This window comes from Anopheles maculipalpis, chromosome 2RL (genome assembly GCF_943734695.1).
Source record: "Anopheles maculipalpis chromosome 2RL, idAnoMacuDA_375_x, whole genome shotgun sequence".
Classification (NCBI taxonomy): Eukaryota; Metazoa; Arthropoda; class Insecta; order Diptera; family Culicidae; genus Anopheles; species Anopheles maculipalpis.
In genome coordinates this window covers 12,456,193-12,476,420 of record NC_064871.1, presented here as the reverse complement: position 1 = coordinate 12,476,420, position 20,228 = coordinate 12,456,193, and the positions used below count along the sequence as shown (strand labels likewise).

Here is a 20,228-nt window from a genome sequence, read left to right as displayed (position 1 = left end):
ATGTGTTGCAAATTCGATTTGCTGCGAATGGGTTACGAGAAAAATGGGAGAATAAGATTGTTGTAAATAAATTTTTTTAATCAAAAAACCATAATCGATTGGAGGTGTGATTTAGTTGAGAAAAGTGAATACAACATCCGAAGGAATAGAGATGGGAAATTATCTTTAAAAACCATTTTCATCTTTCCATTCTTTGCTTTGCTATACTCCAGTTGACCTAAAATGAAGCATTGATTTTTCTTTTCTTTTAAACATAATAATAGAACAAGGAAGGAAATCTTAAAGGTCACGTGTATTTTGACGAACATAACAAAGAGTTATCCTTTGTATTGTGCATGATGCAACTTCCATGAGCGATACAGTGCTTAACATAACTATTTGTTTAAAAAACGTTTGTATAAGAAAAACAAAAACTAAAATTGAAAAACTAAAATTGATTAATAAATTGTCGAGGGAGAGTCACATCCTTCAAACATTTTTTTCATAATTTTATACATACTTTGAACTTTTTTTACGCATCCAAATTTCCTACACATAACATAACTACAGTTGAGCTCTTGGGGAAAATATTGTTCTCAGCAAATGAATTAGTTTTGAAAATTGTTAACAAATACGAATACCTTTGAACGACCTTTGGTAAAGTAAATATACATATATTTGAAATATTTTATTACACGATTTGAGCTCTCTGCGATTCGGTATTCGATAATTTTTATTCGATTTTTATGTGATTTGTACGACGAAGATACAATTTTTGTTATAAATTGATATTTGACAATGTCTGTTTTGATTCTATATTTTATGTTTAAGAGTGTTTTTTTTTATAAACTTTCAAAATGTGTGCTTGTATTGACACCCGTAGGATGTTAAACAGTTGAATAGCTGTAGAGAAAATTTGAAAAATAAAGAAAAACTTCAGTTTTGTTTTACATTATCTTATAAGTAATTACATTCGCGAAGAACATTATTTTCCATCAGGCCAGGTCATTATATCGGAATGTTTAGTTATAATACATAGAAAAATTGCCAGGTGTAATTTTTTTTTTGATTGGGCGTAAAATTATTCAAAAAACATTGAAACATGTGTTCTATAACTCTGCACTACTTACTACAACATAAATTACAGTGCTTCTATAGTTATGACCAGGACTGTTTTTTCTCTCTTCGCTATTTTAAAGTTATGATTTTTTTGTAACAACCAGGAAATGTTAAATAAGGTTAAAACGTAATTTTTATAACTTCTTTCATATCACAACCATCGTCAGTTACCATCCTACTACCACCACCTACTCGCAGCTCACGATTTGATAGGGCAGACTCATCACCAACCACTGTCAGTGACAGATTCGTTTTATTTGCTCGTGTCTACCACGACTTCGGGACGCACTTGCCTGCCCCGGTATGACGCGGTATCCTCAGCAACAGCAACCAGTCCCACACGCCAGATGATTGCTTCATCGCATTTCCGTTTGCTATTTAAGCTGGATTCACTCGTCCCGGAAGCATTTAGTATCCTTTTGACCCTGGCTGGAGCAATTAGTCGCTCACTGGAATTGCGTCAAGTTGCTTTGCGTGGCAGTGGCACCCTAGTGCGTGCTGAGTGAGTGTACGAGTGTTTGCGAGTAGCAGACGTGTCAAACCCCTGTCCAAACTGGCTGGCCATCGTTCGACGATGGAAGTCAGCAAGCGCTGTCTGTGGCTGGCTGCCTTCCAACTGTTTTGGTTCCTGTGCTTGGTGGAATCGTACCCGGACGGGGTCAATCTATACAAAGGTTCGTGCTGTGTTGCAAACACTTCTGGTTCGTTCGGGAAGAATTATGGTAGATTTTTTGACTCTGGTTACAGACTGGCTGCGTGGTAAAAATGAGGACGATATCGAACGCATGATAGCTGAGGATCAATTTGAAGCTCCGAGACTTTGTAAGTTTTTTTTTTGGTTTTGTTCTGAAAGTATTAAGACTCACCTGCAGCACGTTGAGATTGGTCTCTTCTTAGTCTTCTACAGGACGCCAAGTTCCTTTACCGATCTCGGGATGGGTGAACCACTAGAGAAGAGGACGGTAAACAGGTACAAAAGTAAGTTTTAAATCAAAAAGACACAGTGATCGTGTTTTTTAGTAAACATTAATTCTTAATGTACATCACGATCATCCAAATTGCCGCCCCTAGATATGATGCTCAACAAAGACAGTCTCGATGTTCCGCTGATGGACGACGTCGAGCAAACGAAGGAAGCGACCCGATATTTTTCTCCACGCATCACCCCAAAACGATCACCGGGAGCAATCCTTAGCTGGGCAATTCCTGCTGCAAATCGAGTGTAAATAAATCCGACCCACTATTTCATCCCTTTCGCGAGGGCAGGGTGTTGAGTTTCTGCACGTTACATCCTTCCTTCCCTCCTCCACGATGGTGTTGCCTTTTGAAGCCTCCAAACGTCGGTATCACACTAATTTCAAACCACTCGATCACATCTGTTTCAGGCGTGTCATCAGTACGAATTATCGCCCACCCGGTATCAATCGGCCCGCTGCTTAGAGAGTAAGCGCACCATGAACGTGCTCTAAAGCGCATCGATAGTTTTGTGTTACACTGAATTCTTTCTTTCTTTCATTCCACAATGCGCACTAGTACACACACTACACTGACACTGCATAAATCGATAAGCATTGGTGCTCGCTTTTAGAATGGCAGTTTGAATAGTTGTTTTACCATCTTGTCGTCTGTAACATCAATATGGATAAATAAAATCCTCGGGTTCTGCTAACAAAAATATGAGTGGTTTTTCTTTTACATAGGTTGAAAAAATATCAGAAAAATATATTCAATAACTAAAAATACGATGTTTTTGTACTAATTAGTCGAATAGCATAGTCTTTTCACCGAAATAAATATTATACCGAACAAAACAAGAATCAGACAGTAACCGTTAATTCAATTTCGAATGATTGCAGAACAGCATCATCTGGTGGAAAAATATTGAAGCTAATTGAATTTCACAGGCAGGGTTCGGCACGCTGTTTTCAATGCAACATGACAGTACAGAGTGTTTTTAACGTGTTTTGAGCATGTTTTGAATTATTCCAAAGCTTTTTCTACTAAAATTTGCCCAAAATATTTCCACTCGAGAACATTTTACAAGAAACACTTTAGGTGCATTTTGCTGGAAGCCGTTATGTCAAAACGAAACCGTGTGTTTTTTCCCCTTCGAAGCAAAACTGTCAAAATGTTCCTTTCGTGAATGCATTATAGCGGTTCTTCATTCTTGCCGAGTCTGTTCCTGTTTAGTGTGCCATTTGCAAAGTATTTGGCGATTTTCAGCTCCTTAAAAACTTTCAGATTACATTTTCCAGTATTTTTACAAACCAATTTTGCACGCCTGACGAATGAAATGTCGGATGTCGGTAAGAAATCCAGCATCAAGCTGCAACTTTTCTATACTGATATGGTGCTTTACCTCGTATCTTCCAGTTGATCCTGATTCTACAATAATCGAAACACTTACCTACACCGTGGAGTCGGATTTTCCACCTAATGTCCCCTCAACTGAAGGTGAGTTTTTGAGATATTGTTTTGGAAACTTATTTTAATCCGACTGTGTGTGTGTGTGTTTGTGCTTTGCAGACAATCTCCAACCGAAGAAAGCGAAGAAACGCAAGCTCAGCATCAAAACTCCCAAAATGCAGAACGATAGCAGCTACTCTTGTAAGTAAATTCCCTACATTCCCACCAATAACTGTGATATTGTAATACAACTCTGTTCCCGTTCCCTGTTTATGCAGCAACGAAAACGTTTGTCTACTGTAAAACATATTACCAGCAAAAGGTACGCTCGTTGCTTCGATTCGTGAATGATACGAACAAGCTAGAAGCCCGGGTACTAAGCTCCACTGGTTGTAGTTTAACATCAAACGAACAGACGGACAACAACCCGCTTTACTTTACCGTTCAGGGCAGACGTTTCCAAAGCCTTACTAATCTTCAATAAATGTGCAACAGCATGGTTCAGTATTAATTGTTAATTGAATTTATTACTTCAGTACAACAGTAAAATTAGTCCTAACATGATTGCCGACAAAAAAACGAATACATTAAAAAAAATTAACGCCCACCGTTTGATCATTTCTTCCGGACAGACGGTGCCTGGTGGTGGCGAATTAGTTGGTGCTAGTGTAGGTTTGAAATCATTGTTCACCAAGCACATGCATGCAGTTTGGCTCACCAACAACACCCTGTGAGAGAATGTGTTAAGTAGCGTGTAGACATGGACAGGAATTTGGTTTAATTGTAAAACTTTCACTTTCTTGTAAATGGTACATCATTTTTGTTAACCAGTAGTAGTAGTAGCAGTTAAAATTAAAAAACGACCTAACGCGGGCTGGCGGGAAAATAATACACAATACTTAAACAACAAACCAACCGTCGCCGTTTTCTTTTTTTTGCAAAAGCCGGGTATTTGCATGATGATAACACGTGCAATAATCAATTTTAATAATTGTTTTAAAAATTCGTTTTGCATAGGCACCGTTTTTTGTTTCTCCCCTTTCATCCCCGATCACGAAGACAGATTGTGACCATCATCCCCGAAAAGCCCTAACGATTGTCATAAGTTAAAACTAACTCCCACCGCGCTTGGAGCTGCTGGTTTGGCCTACGCATCTCACCATGAAATACTTTCTTTTAATCGTTTCTAATCATTAATAAGTAAGGCATCTGATTGTTTACGCTTCTTGCTCGTTCTCTACTTGCTTTCGATATTGCCTATGAATTGATAGCCCGAGAACCGTATAATGGTCGGCACTTTAGCCTAAATTGAATTGGTTTTGCTTCTGTGCTTGTACACAGAAATTGTTTGTTTGTAAACAACAATAATAAAAAAGGGGTTACAAGAAGGAGGGAAATTACACTGCCACAATGTAATTGCAAGCTAAGGACGATAAGAAAAATAAAAACGGCATGTTAAACAAAACATAAAACACATCGCACAACATTGCAAATCTTCCTAAGGAAAAGGATCGGGTACAGGATTACAGTAAAACACTAAACGCTAATCGCTAATGTGTTATGTACAGTTACAACAAGAAGTACAAAAACGAACGTAAAAAAATGCGCACGAAACAAGTAAAATCATTCCGCCCGCATCGTAATCCCACTGCCTTAATTCCAACCACCCGTTAGCTTGTGGAACAGTTCCTCGTTGAGCGTTTGGTTCGTTTCCTTTGAACGCATCGACATGAAGATGTAGCCACCGATGAACTCGTGTATCACTTTACAATCCGCCGACAGGCAGGAGAACACGACCGTTTCATTCTGGAACTGTACCATCATGCATCGAATCTCCCAATTGACGTTCCAGGCCTATTTAGAAGAAGGAAAGGGAAACGGATGAGTTCCGGAGATTTACCTCAAAACCATGCCCTCCAAACACTCACCTTCATCGTATTGTATCGCCACGTCTTGAGATGATCGCCGGTCGCAATGTCCATCTTCATGATCCGATTACTGGCCACACCGAGCAATTCCTCCTTCTTGTGTCCATCGAACTTGATCACGAACAGTGTCACACCGAACTCGGGCAGACTTTGCCAAGCCCGGATATAGCTCAGCTTTGCCTCAATCAACGGTAAATCCTTCACGTTCGCGTGTGCCTCCAGCATCCGGATGATGGCCTTGTTCTTTAGCTTCTTCACATAGCGTGGTGCCAGATATTCGGTCGGTTCGATTTCTCCCGGGTTCAAATTAATCGCTGGCGCTTGTGCCGGTTTCTGCATGCTCAGGAACGATCGAATGCTGGCCACCTCACTGTCGTACGAGCTGTCCGCAAGCGAGCGACCTTTGGAGGCGAGCCTACAGGCCGCCATCCACTTGGCGTACTGTTCCTCATTGTCACACCGGATCCACATTTCGCTGTTGATGCTTTGCTCCAGCGGTACCTCCAGCTTGATGTTGAACTTCTTCTGCGCCAGATTAACCTCGGGCGTTACTTCGCATCCGCGCAGATTGATCGTCACCTGGGGCGGGCTGTTGGAGCGTGAATCTTCCCGCGATTTGTACAGATGCAGATGTAGATCCTTGTACGTGAACCAGTAACGCTTGTATCCCTTTAAGGTGAACTTTTTTGGTCTGAAAATGGCAAATGAAATACAGATTATCAATTACTAAACCTTGGCAAAAGCGCGCTTGGCAAAACGTACTTTAAAAATCGCAAATAGTCGGTCAGTTCCGGAATATGCGTAATGTCGCCCGCGTTCACCCCGTTGCTTGGTCCTTCGAGCGTAATCTGAAGTTCGCGCAGTGCCGCATCCACATCGTCATCGGCCGCATTGTCCAGGCTGGAGGTGTCGATACCAGAATCTGCCTGCGGGATCTCGTTCTGTTTGTTCACCTGCAGCTGCAGCGCACCGAACATCAGCATCTCCTCCTCGGTACAGTCAATTTCCTCGTTCAGCAGCTGCCATCTGGCCTGCTCGTACAGCTGATTGATGCGCACCTGGTCGTACTTCGGGTTAAGGTCGAAGAACGTGTAGTACTTGAAGCGCAGACAGAGCGTCTCAAACTCCCGTATGCCTTGCTCCATGATGGACAGTGACGAGTCAAGCCAGCCAATGTTCATGCGTGCCCGCTCGACCAACGATTTCGGTTTCAACAAGCGGGACCTAGCTTCCGGGCTCGGTGCGTATGGACTGTACGCCAAATTTTCCTGCATATCTCCGATGCTTGATGACGACTCACTGAAACCCGATCCGTGTCCGTGCCGTAGAGTCTAAAAAGAGAAGAAAAATCAACACTACACAACTGTCCACTGCTTGCAGGAGGTCCTTGGTGCTACTTACGCCAGTAGGCGAACTGATCGGCGTACTCTGTAGGGCCGGTTTCGGTGAGGAGAAATTTGAATTCGGCACGGGAGCACACGAAAACGGTCCATGATTGACCGGACTATCCAGACTGCCGTTGCTACCGTTTAGATTGTGTGCAGCCACCGGGATGAAGGTGTTTGTGTCCGGCGGCAGATGGATATAGTCTCGCCCATTACCGTTCTGTTCGATCGGGATCTTCTTCTTGGCTAGATCGGCATAGTTTTTCTTTAGATGCATCGGTTCAAGCGGTTTACATAGAGACAGCTCCTCCGGGTGTCTAATGCCAAGGTCCTTGCACAGTGCCACAACCGCACCGAACGTTTTGATCGAGAAATCAACCCGACAGTCTAGGTATCGTAGATCGGGCATCTGAAGGAGGAGACAGAAAACAAAACGATTAGTTTGACAAGCATTATTATTTTTATACTCGAACAATTGTATGGCCAAGTGCCATAAAGTGAAACCACTGCCACGCGTTAACTAGAACCTTGAACTGGTCTTGTCTCTTAACGATTAATTTAAACTCTCCACTCGGCACTAATAATGATGCTAATGCATTCCCGAGCAAACTGGGTAAACGTGACAATGATACGCAACCAAGGGGGACATGATGTTGGGTCCACACATTTCAATTAAGATTCATTACGCAGACCAATGCTGCTTAAATTAACCCCACGCACGCTTTCACTTCCTGACGAGCATCCTCTTTTCCCATTCCAGAACCACGGGCAAAGTGCAGCGTCATCTCACAAGCAGACACAGACAGACCCGTTGGGATAATTTAAATTTTTGAAGCAAACAAAATCACGGCCTCCCGCCATTGATTTAATCGTTGCTGGCCATCGCAACTGGTTAATAGAAACAAACAAATTCTTGCTTCTCGCTGGTCGGTACTGTCAGGCGACCCAGTTTCTCTTTTCTTAAAAGTACGCATAGTATCACCATAAACACATACACGCAAGAATACTTTCCAGAGCGGTTCAGATTTTGTTTTCCAAACGGGCCCGTAGAAGCAACAATAATGTTTTCCTTATCTTCTGTGGAAAAATAATCTCCCCGTCCGGTAACAAAATAAGCGATTCTATCCTGCCGATGGTGCCGGGTGTGCTTTTTGTGAATCGTGACCACGTTGTGCTCGATCACCCATTTGGATGTCTTCCAAAAGAGGTTATGAACGGGCGTGCAAAAATGGACCCCGTCCACAGCAACTCCCAAAGCGGGCCAGTAATACTACTACTATTACTGATGTCATGTTATAAGCTCACCCAGGGACCCGGGTTACTAACCGAATAATTAATCAACCCTCCGACGCCGAGATGGGTTTGTGACAAAATTGTTTCAAAGGCGTTAAATGACTGTTCGCGCTCATTCACAGCTTCACCGTTGAATGGCTTTTAGTGTCGATCTTCACCTGCCTGGAGGCGCTAACATTTTAGCAGCATATTTAGATTTAATCGCTCAATTTCGGGGCAAAATTGAACAGATGTATAAAAGCCCCAAGACAAATCACAATTTATGTTTTTGCCAACATTTGTAACCTTGTATCCCTGGAGGGCTGTCGATTTTTTCATGAGTCATAAGGTTTATGTTTTCCCATCCATTATGATGATATGAATCATGCAACAAAAACACGATCGGAAAGCTTTCTTTGTCGGGTGTGTGTCATGCTATATTTTTTCAGTTCCGTGTTTTGATAGCGAGACTAGAAAAAACTGCGTTTTTTTTAGCTAAAATGGCTCATAGCGCGTCCAGCGAGAACAGCGTGTGAAAGAACGAAGAAATAACAGTGTGAAACATGCCCTTGTTTGGATATTATTTGGATAGTTTTATCGTGTAAGGTAAACACGGTCAATTATACGTCATAAACCCTCTTGCAGGAACTCTGGATGTCTGATTCAATCAAGGTGGATACAATCCATGTTAACTGGTACACAGTACCTTCTCTCGCACTTCATTTACCATTAACCTCCATCACGCTCGTACCGTTTAACCAACTACGCTTGAGACATACGCCATCTGGACACGGGTAGGGTTAACACCTAAGGTACACACAGACAAGCATGAGTTAATGCCCCACAGCATGGTATTGGAGAGTTGGTGGTTTACCCACTGATAAAGAGGGTAAATACTCCAGAGCGGCGGATCCGAGATATGGTTCGGCTGATACCACACAGCGCTAGTAGGGCCGGCTTTGTATCCACGCACCACACGCCTCGTTGGTCCCAACAGGCCCAAAAGAAGGCCACCGCTACTCGTCGACGCTGTTGCAATCTAGTGTCGCCTACTTAAACCCGAACCGCTTTTCGACGCCCTTCGTCAAATGTCAAGTATCCACTTTGTGGACTGGCGCGACAGTTTCAGTCTTGATTTCTTCTGCACTTCTACTACTACTACCCGCAGTACGAGATTTCTACTTTGTTTCCCAATGTCTTTAGACTAGACTAGGCAGCCCTCGACTGGCTGATGAAAATTTTCCCATTTTTACTGGTTCCTTTCGAACTGTAGAACTGTACTTGCACAATTTACTTAGCATTGGTGCGCAAACGCACCCATCGCGAACAGTTGTTGGCCCATGGCCAGGTTTTCGAGCGTTTGTTCTGGACGCCAACCGAACGCCAACAGGTGCTAGTCCTCATCGGTCTCGTAGGTGTTGTAGCCGCGCCAACCCTGCTGCCATTCATGGCAGATTTGCAAGAGTGTGAGTATTCTAGAGATAGAGGTGATTCAAACCTTGAACAATCTGGTCGGAAGGCATGCAGGGAGTTAGTGGTATGCTGGCAGAAGAGTTCCGATCTAGTGCAACTAGTGTCTAGCACGTACCTATGACACACCGGATGCCTCTAATACAATCACGACAAACTCAACCTGACGGTGTCCGTTTTAGGATAACAAAACGTCATCGTACTAACCAAAATTGGATTAACGACCATACCACGCATCGTTTGACATTTCCTGCGAGCATTGAAGAAGTCGTTAAACATTCTAAAATATTCATACATAACATCCCGACCACTTTACCCACGCAAGTAAGGCGTTCGAATTGGCCAACTAGATCCGAACGGTTCAACGCCTTGGTGTTGCACCTTTCGCGACTGCTGCTGGCTCGCAAGGTGTCCCCTGCCAAGATTAATGAATCTTTCGCTGGAATGTCCATCTGGAGGTGGTGGTATTATAGCGATTGACTCCTTCGTTGTGGTGCGCCATGCACTTGGCAAAACCCCCCTTGCGGAGATCACTACACCGAGTTCTCCTCCGCCCATCCGGAACAACTTCGCCCAACATCGTTCATTAGTAGTGCCTAGCCAAGAGTGGTACGGTATATTTTAACCTCTTTTTTTGTTCGTATGCTAATGCATTTGCGTTACGCGACCTAACCCGCACAAACCTACGCCCGTCCGGTAAAAATCTGCGTCCACGAGGCAGCAAGGAAACGAGGAGGAGGAGTGCGGAACAGTTCGTCGATTGGTTCGCTTTCGGTTTGTTTCGGTTTCGGTCTCATACCTAAAAATAAGCCACGGTGCGATCGCAACGGATCCGTTTGGTCAGCGTTGGCGAGTTGGCCGTTCGATACGCCCGCCAACACACGGCCTTTTTTTTTTTTTGTTGGAAGGGGAGGAGTAGGGAGTCCGCGTGACGACGGTACGCAGTCGTCATCCGTTATGATCTTCGAACCCCATCTCCGTAACGTAAACCAAACGCTCACCCCACACACGTACACTACACTGCTTGGTGGAGTGTGAAGACGAAGATGTTAGTAGCACGTGCTCGTTATAGTTTTCTGCCACAGGTCCCGAAAAAGGTCAATAGGCAATAAAAATGGCGGACCTAGGGTACGCTAGCAAACGATCGGTCTCTTCATATTTTTAGTGTTGCCTTGGGAGTTTCATCTCTTTGACACGAAACGAACCGACGAGACGCGATCGATGCTTTGGTCTCTTGGTTTCAACACTCCGCTCCCAGTGTTTTGCTGTGGCACTATGTCGAATCAGGCCGTTCATGCGTAGGATCATGTGGGACGTGCGAAGATCAAATAGACACATGAAATCGTACGATACACTGCAACACGGTTTGGAACAGGGCAAACAGTTCTGGGTAGTCAAATAACACCGTCGAGATCATATGTTTGCAGATCGAGAGTTGTTCATTTGCAAGAAGGCGACGCAAAAACGCTCAAAAACCACTCCACCAGGTTCAAAGAAACAGCCGCAATGTATTGCCATTGTTCGTTTGGGGGTCAATTTGGGTTCTTCATGCGTTTCGTACATGGCCTACCGGAAACATCAAACCCAATTGGCCAATTAAGCCATTCCAGTAGTGCGGAATCGATTTAAGCTCGTTTATATCTGGAGGGCACGTTCGTGACGCGTGTCCAAGAAGCAGGAACGGAAGAATCCATTTATGCCTATCGGTATAATACCTGGTACAGTGATTCCTTTCCCGGACGGACGAGGGACCTTACCTGAACTCGCAACGTTTTGTGCATCGGTGTGAAGTGCAGCAGAGCGTCCGCGTGTAGGCCCACCTGGTCGAGGGTTGACTTGGTACGGGTGAGCCATTGGTTCCGGGCTGGCCACCAGAGTGCGTGATCTGACCAATCTTTCGGGTTTTCTGGAAGTAGAAGGCAACAGACATTTTACACGTTAGATACAAGAAAGAGTTCGATTGATGATACGTTCTGCTTTAGTGACCTCATTGATTGTTTGCTGTGCTGAGGAAATCAAGGAAAATATTTATTTTACGAAGTTTTACGACTTTGGAGTCTACAAAGTTGATGTTTGGCTTAAGATATTATAAGTTTATTTATGAGCGATTCTTATTGTATCAATAAGCACTGCAAATCCAATCATGATGTCATGAAATATGCTCTTCAAGAATAAATTAGCCAATATTTGCAATGATAAGCAATGCAAACATTGCTAATCTGAGCTGTTCCAGAAACGCCTGGAAAAAAACCTACCCCGGGGGGAACAATCATGTTGTTAATCAATTCATTGTTAAACATTGTAGCATTTGAATGCTTTAAACGTCCTTGACAGCTTGGGATATGTTTTCAACAGTAATTTATCGTTCAAAAAGATAAAATGTAACAAAAGGACCCACAATTAATGGTTGCGCATTGAACGTTCCCTACAAAGTAGAACCTACACTAGAGCACCCGAGTAGAGGCACATATGCGTGTAAAGACTTTCGCCTGATTTAATGTAATGTGCATGCATACCCGGGGCGGTACTTTCTCTGCCTGTTCGGGCAGAGTTCCCGAGGATACGTACCGCAACCGTATTGGGTCGTAATTTAAACCATCCCAGTGTGTCAGACCCGTGGCTCTTTTTTCCTCGGCCATTCCGAGACCATCTGCTGGCAGTTTGCAATAATCTCTGTAATTCATTCCCTTCTTTCATCTTCATCCCTCGCATCATCTCGAGAGATTTCGGATGTGCAGTTTGGGTTGATTTTGGAATTTGTGGCGGAACCACTTGAATGTGGTACCGTAACGATGGACAGCTTCTATTCCCTAGCGGTTTAGCTATTGCAACCGGCAGCATTTAACATTCTCCATTGGTTTGGTCAGATATTCTGGTCTGGACGGGTCAGTAAGGAGCAGAATGCGGGTTTAAATTGCCCTTTTTTCTGGGATCTATATAGCAACAAGCTTCCAGCTCGGAACGATCCTATCCCTAGCCATCTTATAGACAACCGTGCGTAACTGAAGACATGCGGCTTTCGATCACTGCAACTCATCTCAAGTGCCTGAATGGATTCAGATTTCGTAAAAATAAACCCTGCTTGGTAAAAGCCACAACCTCAGTTGATGCAGTCTTCCGATGGAGAGGTGCCGAATTACAACTCCTCTTCACTGGAATCTGGACAAAAAGGGCTTACGCTCCGGGGGAAAGTTGCTAACCGTGTTGCCAACTGACACATTTACGATCGGGGAGTTCGGTGTCGGTTTGGCGCTATAAAAAAGCGATCCGAACAGCAGAGCCCCGCCCGCCATACACACATATTTATGAGAATTCGAATCACTACCGAGCCAGGCAAATATGTGTATGCGCTTGGCCTTATCCACGGTACGTGTGTGTATCTGCTTTTTTGAGGTGTGAGGTGACAAGGGAAGACGATTGTTTTTTCGAAAACATTGGCGCTGTGTTCGCAGGGTAAGATCGTTTATGCATATCTCGTTGGGCCCTCGTTTTGCTCTTGGTGCTGCTGGCTATAAATAGTGCACACCAAGCGAACTTGAGCGTTTTATTTTTCTAGCGAGAAATGTTTGGACGGACAAAACGCTCGAGCTGCTGCGAGCTACTGCCCTGGGACGGCGGATAGAGATAAAGAGATGAGCAAATTAATTTATTGCTCTTTGTACATCATCGGAGATGTTTTATAGATATTAAATTAGAATTTTATGGTTGTGCAGTAATAGCCCTACCAAGAGAGTATATCAATGGGAACACCAACAATTATGTAGTTCAAAACTAACTTGAGCTGAGATTTAATAATTTTAAGTTATCCGTCTTCTTGCTTTAACGACCTGCTAGATTTTTTTGGCCACCTAATGGCTTACTAAAAACTTATCGATATCATGCATTTGGTTAGTCAAAAATCCTCTCTTCAGAGGAACAGCCTGGTTAGGATTTGATTCCTGGTCTGCCCTGTGAAAATCGGTGCCACTGTCGGCTTTACCAACGAACCGCCCTTAATAACGTGAAGTAATATGTAGACAAATGGAATACAAGAAAATATGTGACTCATCCTGACACGATGAACTTAAACTAGATCACTAGAACTAGGGCACCGCAATCCAGCTGGCGAATCCTTCCGGACATGACCAACGATTTTTTATTGCTCCATTAGCAACCCTATTAATCGTTCAATTTACACGCCATAACCTCGGCTTTCCGGCAGGAAATTAACCCGCTTCCTGGCGATCAATATTGGAATTAGCCAATGCTTTCTAACCTTCATTCAAACGGCGACCCGAGTTCGAAGGTTATGCCTTCGAAATGGCCTGCGTCCCCCCGTTCCAAAACAGCGATAAAGTATCCCCCCGCACACCACAACAACGCCCTAAGCTGGAATGACAATAAAAGTGTCACTAGGGGTTTGTCACCATTCTGGGTGGCGGGAGCGCTATCTGGAAATAGATAGCGAGTTTCAGGCATTTTATGTCGCTTCTTTGCAACGGTCTTTTGTTTGTTTTGCGCCCCCTTTATTGTTAATGAGAGCGAGAACCCGTGCGCACGTGAGCGCTACCAATTCCGCACGTAACAGCTAGAGAGCAGCCGTCTGCCAACTTGCGCATTTGGTGGAATTCAATGTCAATGCTGGCAGTAACGCCCGGGAACACTACTTATCGAAGATCTCTGCACGCAACGCCCCTCTGGTGACGCAAAAAAAAAAGGAAACCGGGAACGTTAATTCCATTCCGAGTGTGTGCGATTATGTGCGAAAAGAATTTTATCGTACCCGGGGCGGGCGTCTACGTCCACTGTTGTATGATGGAGGCTGGAGAATGAGAATCAGGGTCGGTACGATATCTCGGTTTGAATGCCACCGTTTGTTGTTGTGTTCGGTGCAAGTCCCTTGCGTACGCGATCGGGCCTAACGTCTGGTCAGGGTTCAGCAACGCAGCAGCTGCGCCGTAGCTGTCACGATTGGAAGTAAAAATGCCATTCGAATGAAAGCAGCACATGCCGCTTTTGCATGGCTGGAGGTTAGACGAGCGAACAGTTGTGCTGTTGACGACAGTGGTTTAGGACGAAGTGCCGCCCTCGGTCGGGTTTTTCATTCACACCCTGGGACTGAAGTACATCCAGCTGCTACCGAAACATCGTGTTCCTTGGCGAAAGAACATCATCGTCGGTGTTTGGAAAAAAGGGGAAAAATTAGAACACATGTGGTCATAATGTACGGACAGGGCATCATCTGAGCCAGGAGGGCGTTTTAAAGGCGGCAAAGAGAAAAATTGTCTTGAAACGTCTATTAACATGCAAATATTCTGTCTGAGTGTTTCAAGGTTCAATTTGAACTTCATTAATCTTCAAAAAGCATTACATTTTAAAACTCATCAGCAATATTTCTTTAGTTTTTCTGTTTAGTTGAACAGACTCATTATATTTGCAGCTTAAAACATGCTGCATTGATTGAAGAAATCATTCTAAACCAACGCAAAACAGATACCCAGCAGTCCCACCAAGGCGACACTTAGTAATCGATCCGTCCAGGGATATGTGTGCACCACCCAACACACAATAATGCTGCCGTCTCACATTTTACGATATCGCGATTGTGTCCACCATTAATTTAACATAAATAAACACATCCGATCGACGGGAATGTAAATGAAGCAAACACGATTAAATCGACTGCTGCTTTGGCTTCCTCCGGGCGCTGACTGACCAACACTGTGTGCGCATCCACCATACCATTAGATCATCACCTTCAAGGAGGCCCAATTGCAGCAAGCCGTTGGAATAGCGGAAGGATGGAGAAGTCGCGGCCGGCTCAATGGAATAGTTGCACCATCGGGGTTTCTTCTTCTCGCGCCGTCGATCGTCAGAATCGGAACCGTCTGCGGGACTTCCTTTCCTGGAGTGCGCCACTAGCAAGATGATTCCTATGCGTGTGTGTGTGTGTATGTGTAAGTGTACGCTCTGCCCACTCCTCCAGCTTCACATGATCATTCGTCGGTGCGTTGTGGGCGCACGATCCCAAGGTGTATACAAGGCAAGCAGATCGTACACGCCATTAGCTCAACGTACAGCCAGTTACGCACCGATGCGATGGGACAAGGTCTTTCGATCATCCATCCAACTTATGCTTTTCTATATGTGTGCGTGACGGTATGTTGCGTTTTCAGCTGCAACCATCGTACACATCACATATCGCGTCTGTCAGTCGTTCAGAATGATTTAGAAACCGTGATTTCCTCCTTCGACGGTAAGAAGACACATAGTGTGGCCTGGTACCGGATGGGAGAGGTGGAAACAAGTTGTTGATGTGTGTTTTTTTTTTATGTTCGTTTCCGCCCATCCTCTGTAGGAGAGAAACATCGGTCGGGTACATCCAGATATTCGTAAACAAAATATTAAACACCATGTGTGCGCGCGCGATCAGGAGAGAAGTTTTTTTTTTTGGCGGAAGAGAAGTGCATTAGAATTTACGTGCTCTCTACGGCCGAACATAAGCATACCGCCATCATAAAAACCAGCCAGCGAACCTCCTTGACACGACTGCTTTTGGGGATGAACGGTGCTCAGGCATCGATACACCCTGTACTGCTGCTGTTGCTCGTCGACGAGGCAGTGTTGTGATGGTGCTACCCTGGCCTGCAGCATGATCACGCACCGTAAACTCTTGCGCTTCACTGGCGGAACCGGAGGCAACACGGACGGGCAGCTTAAAATGAAACCAAGGACGAGTTCCTTATAAGGCAAGCGTGCGGCGCACGGCGGAAACGGTACCTTTTGGAGTCTGCGTTGTACACTGGGGATGTATTGGCGCAGATGAAGCAAGAACAAGACCACAACTGGTACGGACAATAATGGTGGTGATGGGAAATCGACTAAAGCAACACCAACAGTCGTATACAATCTCGCCATCATGTTACTTTCCGTTTTGCTGGAAGTTAAATGGCGATTTGTAAGCGAAACTGTTGGATATTTTTGTGCAATTTTGATGATGCTTTTGGGGATTAGTTTCCGAAATTGAGATTCCGTATTAAAGACTTAAGATAACAAATTGAAAAATATAAAAACTAATCAATAACGTTCCGTATATGCTTCCAGCATATACAAAACATCACCCGTTAAGCTTTATCGTACATGTTGGTGGAAAATACCAAGCAATCTTTATCAGTTCCCTTAAGACTTAGTCCTGTAAGACGATACGTCTTAAGGCGGTTCGTGGAGGGCACACGATGTGTACCGGGGTGCGTATCGACACACAACCACGACGACATCGGAGAAGATAAATCTTTCGTCGATATGCGTACGCGATGCGGTCGGTGGTGTTGGTGTGATCTCGCGATCATCGCGCGGCGCGAAGTTGTTTATCTCGTCGATTCGCTGATCGTCGGTGTGCGTGCTCACACCCCGTGTGTTCATTGAGGGTTGGTGCGCTGCAGCAGAGATTCGACTCACCCGTCCGCTAGTGTTGTTTGGCTACCGTTCGCTTAACTTGCTGCGTCATCAGTTGAGGTCACTTTTTGTGTAGTATCTCGAATTACTACTACTGCACACTCATCCACCACGTACGTGCTGTTGCTACGTCTCTGCTGAAGACCGTGTGCCCCAGTGTACCGTACGTGTTGTTTTAGTTGTTGATAGACGGATCGTTTTTTTTTTTTCTTGTGTGTCTTGATCCTGTGTAGGCAGACGCAGTGCGCCGTGTGTCTTCGCGTTCGTCTCAACAGAAAAATACATTAACCAAAAGATCAGACAGTGGGTGATGAGTTTGTGAAGAACGGGGAGAGTCCTTCAGCGTCTTTTATAGATCAAGAGACAATCTATAGCGTCTGCAAGCAGCATAAGTTACCCTCGAACTGGTCTGCTCAATAAATGAAAATATTCTATTAATAACTATCGAAAGCACCAACACACAGCAGCGCAGTATCTCATCTCGTCCGGAGAATCCGCTGTGTACATCGAACCAAACCGTGTGCCAGCGCCAATATGGTGAGTTACCCTCCCCAACGTCACTTTCATTTCCTTTCCCAATGGGGGGATGAAACGATCGAATGTAAATAAAGGTGAGTTGGAAGATGAGCGAAAGCGATCGACCGACCATCGATCGCCCTCTGCCAGATACCGTGAGATGAATGCAATGCGGAGAAAGAACAATACAAAATCTACATCCCGGTATTTTAAGGCGAATCGCTTTCCCGTTCAACGATGGAAAGTCCAACGTGGTGACGCAAACAATCCTCCTCGTTCGTTGGATTGTGGCCAAATAATTATTTTTGGCCCGGTGAGTCACATCTCGAATGCACGTATCTCCACACACACACACACATCCGGCTGTCCTCTCGAATCGGTTCCGGTGGGGCATCACATCCGGTAACGAGATTTGTTACGCGAGCGCGAAAGCCACCACCCACCTCACGTGAGAATCCTGCACCGTGCCACATTCGGGTGGGGATTTGTTTCGACTTCGAACGCGTGCCATGGACACATTCCCGCAACGGTGCGAAACGGTGTGCGAAAATTTTATCATTTTGCAGCGTCCATTGGCATCAAACCTTCGAGTTTCACTGTGCATTTTCGTTGCGTATTGCACTGGTCAATCTTGCGTCTTGGTGGTGTTTGTGTCCCGTGTAGGTTTTGTTTGTGCAGCGCGCGGCTGACGGCATTCCACACGAGCGGGAACGGGTTTGCCAGCGAAGAAACCCACCGTTTACCCCATCTATGTTCACCAGTCTTGGCTGTGCCCCCGGATGGAGCGAAATCCGCAAACTTGCAGCACCGTAAACCACCACCAACACATACAGGGAAACCTTGAGCACACACCAGACAACCAAGAGGGTAGAATGTTGATGCAGAAGTAATACACGGACAAAATAAAGTGTTGCAGTGCTTTTTTTTTTCTTCTGTGCTGCCCCCTTCTGACTCCAACATCTTATCGGCTCGCGTACATTAATTAACTCTGGGTTAAGTGCAAATAGACATTAATGCACGAACTTTCCACAATCTGTTGCCACTGTGTGGCGACGGTAGTTGTTTGAAATTGCAATCAAATCGTAACATTTTAATCTCTGGCCAACGCTAAGGTACGATGAAGATGAGATAATTTGCAAATTTTGTGTCTGAACAATTCTACAGTGGAATATTGAAGACAAATTGAAAACAGAGTTTATAAACCCTTCCCTCTTCCCAGGGTTTCTTCCCTTCAATCTGAAGTTTCTGCCACAATCTTATAGGCTAGAATCCATGAAACATTATTAAATATAAGAAGATTCAACCCTCAAGCTTCTTCTTCAATTATAGCGCATAAAGGCTGTATAACCCGTAGAGGTCCTGAACGGTATTTACTAACATTCTTGACTTAATGATATTCTAGACTCGTGGATAAGAATCTTTAACAAGTTTCAACATAGTTTTCACTGGCTTTTACAAAATCCAAAACACCTGTCTCTAGACTAGAGCTGGGTTTCTTGGACCTATGTTCCCCATGCATCCGGTTAGTCAGTACTAAAATTTGATTCATGACTTTCGGAGTATTTCATTGAACCCGTGAGGACAATGATCTTCTATGATAATAAAATGATCAATTAAGATCTACGTCAAATAAAAGCGTTAGAATCTGATCATTTATGCAGCCGATCCGTGTCACATGGCAGAACATGTTTCCGATTAATTTCCATTTAATTACTGGGCTTATTAGACATATGCTTGCTATGTATCCGGATAGTCACGAGTAAGATTTGGTAAATGACTGTCGGAGTATGAGATTGAATCTCATACTAAAAACAATGATCTCTTCTTGTGCTCAGTAGCGGATGTAACGATGGCCGGAGTAGGAGGTTGCTAAGCGCTCCGGTATCTGCTTAGGACAATGGGTCCACAAAAAGGGGTCCCGCGTTAACAGCTTTGCAGTATTAGCTCTTTTGATATGGTTATGACATGGGCCCTAACATCCAAACCGTCTAGAGTCTCCAAAAATCTCGATCCGGCACTGCTTGTGCTCTAATGATCAGGCAAGATCTACGTCAAACGATTCTAACATAATCCCACGATCATTTTTTTGCTACCGAACCGTAATCAACCTACAAAGAAAGTCCTGAATTTTATATTAATTTACAGATGTAGAGATGTTAGAGTAAACTTTTACTCTCTCCCGATCACCCGATAATATTCCGCAACAAAGTACCGTGCCCTAGCGAAGTGTAAAAGCGCATTCCAACGGGTCAAACACACACCTCACTGTTATTGAGACGAATGCAATCTCTCTACATGCTGCACCAACCACCATCAACACGTGCACAATCCCGATGTCGTGTGATTGTGATTGTGCCTTACTTTCGCGAACTCATTTTCTTTTCCTTGCCAAGACACCTCTCTCGACCGAAGGTCCGGTTTTGGTGTCGGACCCACCCCCCCTGCCCGTACAACGTACCTGGATCGACCAGACGCAGCATTACACCGCCGATGTGCAGATCGCCCCGGACACGCAGCGTTTTCTGCACCTGAAGGTCGGTAATGTAGACCTTCAGGTTCCAGGTATTGTCACCTACGTGTATCATGTTGTCGCGTCGTGCTTGCACTTAACCGCCGGCTTCGGCTACCCTGTTTCTACACACAAAAAACACACACACACGCACGCCCTTAAGGGTGAATGATTACACACTTGTGCACACCTTTCTTAGGTGTTTATACA

The 20,228-nt window shown here is 44.5% G+C and overlaps 5 protein-coding genes across 8 annotated transcripts in view; 2 read left to right on the top strand and 3 right to left on the bottom strand.

Annotated features, from left to right (window-relative positions):
• Positions 1-20,228, bottom strand: part of LOC126558132 (E3 ubiquitin-protein ligase RING1) — a 470,233-nt gene that overhangs the window by 304,797 nt on the left and 145,208 nt on the right. The gene's annotated exons all lie outside the window — the stretch shown is intronic.
• The window catches only part of LOC126559169 (MOB kinase activator-like 1), a 284,421-nt gene that overhangs the window by 214,112 nt on the left and 50,081 nt on the right, over positions 1-20,228 (bottom strand). The window lies entirely within an intron of this gene.
• LOC126557706 (nucleolar protein 56) overlaps positions 1-20,228 on the top strand; it is a 357,328-nt gene that overhangs the window by 293,131 nt on the left and 43,969 nt on the right. The gene's annotated exons all lie outside the window — the stretch shown is intronic.
• LOC126559315 (uncharacterized) lies at positions 1,627-2,563 on the top strand. The gene is made up of 5 exons (XM_050215450.1): positions 1,627-1,772; positions 1,846-1,920; positions 1,996-2,076; positions 2,170-2,320; positions 2,484-2,563. Exons 1-5 carry the CDS (start codon positions 1,673-1,675, stop codon positions 2,536-2,538), a joined length of 462 nt encoding a protein of 153 aa, XP_050071407.1. The 5' UTR covers positions 1,627-1,672; the 3' UTR covers positions 2,539-2,563.
• On the bottom strand, positions 5,158-20,104 carry LOC126557260 (unc-112-related protein-like). Its single transcript, XM_050212968.1, has 6 exons — positions 19,968-20,104; positions 11,317-11,465; positions 6,834-7,226; positions 6,195-6,763; positions 5,433-6,123; positions 5,158-5,358 (listed from the first exon to the last, which is right to left on the bottom strand). Exons 1-6 carry the CDS (start codon positions 20,092-20,094, stop codon positions 5,158-5,160), a joined length of 2,130 nt encoding a protein of 709 aa, XP_050068925.1. The 5' UTR covers positions 20,095-20,104.